At 48.0% G+C, this 5,874-nt stretch overlaps 1 gene segment (V, D, J or C); it reads right to left on the reverse strand.

Moving 5' to 3' along the window:
• Positions 1-3,113: 3,113 nt before the first annotated feature.
• On the reverse strand, positions 3,114-3,551 carry LOC112121401 (the record flags this gene model as incomplete). The annotated part of the segment is given in 2 exon segments: positions 3,114-3,410; positions 3,506-3,551. Coding segments are annotated over 2 exon segments (343 nt in total), but the record flags the coding sequence as incomplete, so codon positions are not given.
• Between the last annotated feature and the right edge of the window lie 2,323 nt (positions 3,552-5,874).

Raw genomic sequence — 5,874 nt, forward strand, 5'->3', positions numbered from 1 at the left:
TGAACTCTGAAAGACAAAATAGACATTTTTCTACCACCACCACCACCCTTAGTGGGGTAACAATTCGAGGTCACTGTTTGGAATCCCCTTTCCATGGGTTAAGCTGTGAAGAATGGAACCATTTTAACTTTGGCTTGTTTAGCCTTTTTGTCCAGGTTTCTCCCTGGTATGCTGCTGGGCTGGCCTTTTCCACAGTGTTCACAGGGCCTTCCCATTTCATACCCAAAGAATGAGCTTGTTCTGCACATTTTCAATACAGCACCTGGTCTCCAACCTCCGCTCAACAGGCTTCTTCACCCAGCCCAGCCTTTTATCCACCTTTTTTACATTAAGGCCCGATTGTTCTGCTATTTCCTTGTGGGTTTCTGTTAGTGTCTCTAAAAGGGACTGGATCCGTTGGTCATTTAGCACTTTGGGTTGCCACCCAACTGGAATATCTACATCCAGCCACCATTGCTGGGGTGTTCTCATGTCCCTTCCTGTCATTGCTACAAAGGGAGTATAACCGCGACCTGCTGACCATAGGGCCATTAGAATCATAGGCAGTTTTTCATCCCAATCTTTTCCATTTTCTTTTACCATTTTTCTTAAAGCATCCTTTAGAGTGCGGTTAGTTTGTTCCACTTGTCCTGAGGATTGGGGGTGGCCCCCAATGTGGAACCTTTGCTTAATGCCTAATAATTTACACATTTTCTGCCCTTTCGCTAGGAGAAAATACAGTGGGCGACTCTTGTCCGCAGACATGTCAAGGAAATCCTTCGAGAAGTTCAGGGTTCCCAAAAGGGCTCTTAAGGATGCCACATCAGTAGGGGTGGGAAGTTTTCCAATCAGTTCCACCCGTTGTGCATCTGGGGTTCGTCCTTCCTTTCCCAATATGATCCCTAGGTATTTTACTGCTTGCTGTACCAATTGGGTCTTTGCTCTACTAGCTTTCAATCCAGTATCCTGAATGATGTGTAACACATTCTCAGTGATTCTATCAACCTCCTCCCTATTGTCCCCTTGCACCAAAATATAATAAGCACAGGAAATTACTCTTTTTTGGTCTTCAGGTATCAATTTTTCCCAAATCTTGACCACATGGGAGTGACAAATTGCGGGGGCATTATGAAAACCCTGGGGGACCCTTGTAAAACAGAACCGTTGTCCCCTGGAAGTGAAGCCACATTTGTACCAAGACTCAGGGTGTGAGGGAATGGCGGAGAAAGCATTTGCTAAGTCTGTCACTGAGAACCACTGTTCTCCTGCTGTTACTGCAGCAACCACTTCTTGGTACTTGGACACTCCCGGGGCAGTGGCAGGGGGTTACTGTGTTTAATGCTCTAAAATCCACTGTCATTCGCCAGGTCTTCCCATCCCCTTTTAGTACAGGCCAAATCGGGACATTATTAGTAATAGCCATTTGCACAATAACACCCTGTTCTAACAAGCTTTAAATGGTAGAATTCCTTCCTTCCTCTGCTTCTAAAGGATTCTTGTACTGGGGCTGTGGAGGGGGGTCAGGTCCTCGGATTAAAACCTCAGCATCAATTTTTCCACATTCTAATTTATTTTAGGCCCATACCCTTGGAAACGTTTCCACCCATGGGTCTCCTTCTTCTGCTTGCCCTCCTTCCGGGACCGGGGCCTTTATGGCCACATACCTTTGTACAGCATTAATGGAGGGGGTGGAAGTTTCTGCTGGCTCTTCACTATTTGTCCAGAGGAACCCATTGGCTAAATCCACAATGAGCCCCACACCATTAAGGTAAGGCATCCCCGATATTCCATCCTCCTTATCCACATCTCCAGTTTGATCCAGCTTCTGAATACAATAATCTACCCATGATTCCCAATTTCCTACATGGGTCAGGATCAGTCTTGTGATAAATGCTTCCACTGTCTCCCCTGTGTATGATACTAGTTGTGAATCTACACAACTAGATCTACTATTGACTTGATATAACAATATCTACATTGACTTGATATTAATTGGGTTCCAAACATTTGCCAGAACTTGTATAAATAAATTAGCTATTTTAATTAGCTTATGGCAAGATCACATGAGACATACAGGAATTATGCTGCAAGAGCAGATCCAACCCACTATTGGTCTAACCAAGTTTTACCTTGTTTTTTAGAGGAATTCAATCACCTTTTTACTTCCATAATGAACCTTACAAAGAAACATCCTGTTTTAGTCAAACATGATTTTGATAAGCCATTTCTGTTACACACTAACTCTTCTGCTATTGGGTTAGAAGCGGTAGTAATACTGAACCAAGAATGGGAATAGCCAATGATGCATTCAGCAAGGTCTGGGACACCCCTTCCTGCATCGATTTTGCATTGGGGGTGTGACGTTATCTGGATTTTATTTGATGACATTGTTTTTAAAGAGCCACTCATCTTTAGGTGTAGTGGATCTTGTGGTGATACAAGGACTGGAAAACCTAAGGAAACTGCTTTTCTAACTTCTTTGTTAGCCTGTGTGGTGAAACAGAAGTTTACTTTTGTCACTGGTTTGGTATATCTTATGGGATAATAACTACCAGTTTTAGGGTGCATTTGCCCTGTTTCTCAGCAATTTGTCCTGAATTTGGTATTCTCAGTTGTGACCCACCAAGGCACGGTTACAGCCAGATCCCCAGTTAGTGTAAATCCGGAGTAACTCGAGTCTAGCGGAAGCAGTTGCGGTGACTTTACACTAGCGAAGGATTTGGCCCCAGGAGCAATTCGCTCCATCCGTTGGGTCTGATGCAAACCCCAATGCGCTCGTCCCCTTTACACTGACAGACGCTGTCCTGTGAGTCTGACACAGAGACGGGCCCCAGGAGAGCCAATGTGCCAGGTCTGCGAGGGGAGAGCGACTCAGAACAGGACTCACTCCGGATTGGGGGTCACAGATGAAATGAGGGGCTCTGGGCAGGAAGGAAAGACACGTTGCCCGGGAATGGAAGGGTTAAAACTGCGGGGAGGTTTGTGTTACATTCACCAGGTTGCTGGGTCTCTTGTCTGAGCCCGGAGCCCTGTGTGTGTCACTGCTGCCCCTGCGTGGCTGCCGGAAGAAGGACGATTCCGCAGCCAAGGTTTTTGTATGATCACAAATCGGTTTCGTTTCATTGTGTCTCTACCACAGTAATAGCGGGCGGTGTCCTCGGGCTTCAGGCCGGTCAATTGCAGATACAGCAGGTTGTTGGGGTTGTCCCTGGAGATGGTGAAGCGTCCCTTGAAGGACTGTGCATAGTTGATGGTAGTTGAAGTTGCGTGTATTTCCCCGATCCACTCCAATCCCTTCCCAGGGGCCTGTCTGATCCAGCTCATCCAGTGGCTGCTGAAGGTGAACCCGGAGGCTTTGCAGGAGAGGCGGAGAGAGTCTCCGGGCTTTTTCACATCCCCTCCGGACTCCACCAGTGACTGGGACCGGACACCTGCGAATAAAGACAGGTTATAAATATTGGTATATAAACAGCGATAATGTCATCTATTGTTCTAACTCTGACCGTTATTCAGAGGAGGAAAATACCTTCCAAAGCTGCTACAGCGAAAATTACAAGGAGCAAAAATCCCATTCTCCCTGTTGTTGGAGGGGAAAGTTTTCAGGGGACTGGCTGGTCACTGCACAGACCCAGGGGCTGCGGATTGTGTCTCCGGGTGCAGCCTGGGCAGAGAGAGGCACAGATTTAAACAGGAAACTGTCTCCCTCATTTGCATGTCCCGCTTTATAAGAGACACACACTCCTGCTGCCAGTGATCTGACTGACTTGCCCTAGGGTTCCGGGTGCGGGAGTCAGACTGTCCCGGCCTGTGTGTCTGTGCAGCGCCGGGCACAGGGTGCTGGGATCCTCATTAGACTTTCGGACCCCTATTAATTTCATCTGGTGACCCCTGGTTTGTGTATTTGGGGAAAGGGTAAATAACTACTTTACTGCTTTAACCCAAAAGGCTGCGGCTTCTCAGTGACAGATCTGGGGATTGAGGGGTTTTAAGCCGGGAAGATGAGTAGCCGCATTTGTATCTCCTTCTTTTCTTAAGGGACTGGGGAATTCAGCTGCGAATGGACTCCAGATCCCAGCCCCGAGCTCACGGAGGAGAGTGACGGACTAGAGAGTCTAGCAGGGACTGTGTGACTGTGTCTTTAACACGCTCCCTGATACTTGATCAAGCCCTGGTAAATTCACATATCATCCTTAGGTCTGGCTCCTTCAAAGCTCTCGTGTTAAATATCCCCCTGCACGTTGCCTCTCTTAGTTAGCGGCCTAAATTCTGCAGAAATGGGTTGAAGGAAGGAAAATAAGTTACATATTGACACCGCTGTGAGACAGGTTGTGTCCTGCCCAGATGTAATCTTGAATTTGATTTCAGTTTAAACAGATTTATTGAAACACAGACCCGCAGAACGACTGTCTAACACATGAATTAACCAGACAGTAGTGGTGATAATTTACTGTGTGCTCAGAAAACCAGGCAGTTCTTAAAACGAGACGCTCTCTGTAGAGGGGGTATTTTATTATCAATGGGCATGTGCAAGAAACTTGGAGTTTGAAAAAAGATGAACCCACTAGATTCTGTATAAGGAATTTCCACGCTCTGCCTGTGAATTTAGGATTAGTGACCTCTTAGCCCCCCTCCTGCAGAACATGGCATTGGCTGTTCAGGAACCCCAGTCGCTTTGCAAATGAAGCAGCGTGTTCAAGAAACACAATTCAGCCTTCCTCAGGTGTGTGCAAACTGTGGCAAAACCATGGTGTGAAAAAGTCGAGTTTAATCAGGTTCCACCTTGGCTCTATGGCTCCTGCTTCCTGCCTGTCTTGTCCAGCTTGGTTTGCCGGCAAGGCAGGTGGAAGGACAGACAGCTAAGTGTGAATAACACTTCTCAGAAGGAATCTATTTCTGCACCACGAGGAAATGTATAAGGGAGGCGGTCTCGGTTCTGTCGGAACCGTGGGTCTTTGATAATCACAGTGAATGTTCAGAGACTGAAGCCGGGTAAAGCACTGGGGACTTTATACTCTGTTCCTCTCTCGCTTCTGTCTGACTGCTCTGTTCTGGCAGTGACTGGGGGCACGGAGAGGGAGGGGGGTTCGCGCTGGAGGTTTCTGTGCTAACTACAGGAGGTTTCTGATCGCTGTGTCTCTCGCACAGTAATATCGGGCGGTGTCTTCGGCTCTCAGGCTGTTCATTTGCAGATACGCCGAGCTGCTGGACTCATCTCTGGAGATGGTGAATCGCCCTTTAACAGCATCACTGTAATATGCTGCTAAATTATTAGCAGGCTCAAGTATCTCTGCGACCCACTCCAGTCCTTTCCCGGGAGCCTGACGGACCCAGTTCATCCAGTGGCTGCTGAAGGTGAATCCGGAGGCTTTGCAGGAGAGGTGGAGAGATCCCCCAGGGGTTTGAATCCCCCTCCGGACTCTACCAGCTGGACCTGTGACCGCACACCTGAAAAGACAGAATGAGAATCACATTCACACCTGGCCTGGCTCAGAGCCCCTTGGAAGCAGCAGAAAGGTTCCCAGTGACGTCACTGCGCTTTGGGTCAGGGTAGGGATGTGCAACATCCCCTGGTGTCTCCAGTCCATGTAGCAGGGAAGGGGATAAAATTACCTCGAAGGGCTGCTAGAAAGAAAGCGAGGCTCAGCCACAGTCTCATGTTGCTGACACTGGAGGGTTTTCTGGTGGGAACTGCACCGACGCCCAGACTTGCCCCTCCTCCCTTCTCACACGGCGGGGTCCCGGAGATCACAGGGTTTCTATAGCGCGCCGAGGCACTGAATTTGCATCTCCTGATCTTTATAAGACACGTCTTGGACCTCAGCCCTGAACAAACTCAGCCTCCCAAAGATGGGTGTAGTGGGAAAGGGTTGTGTGAGTAAAGGAGAAGAGTAAGAA

Source organism: Terrapene carolina, unplaced genomic scaffold (assembly GCF_002925995.2).
Source record: "Terrapene carolina triunguis isolate 2854851 unplaced genomic scaffold, T_m_triunguis-2.0 Scaffold4436, whole genome shotgun sequence".
Classification (NCBI taxonomy): Eukaryota; Metazoa; Chordata; order Testudines; family Emydidae; genus Terrapene; species Terrapene triunguis.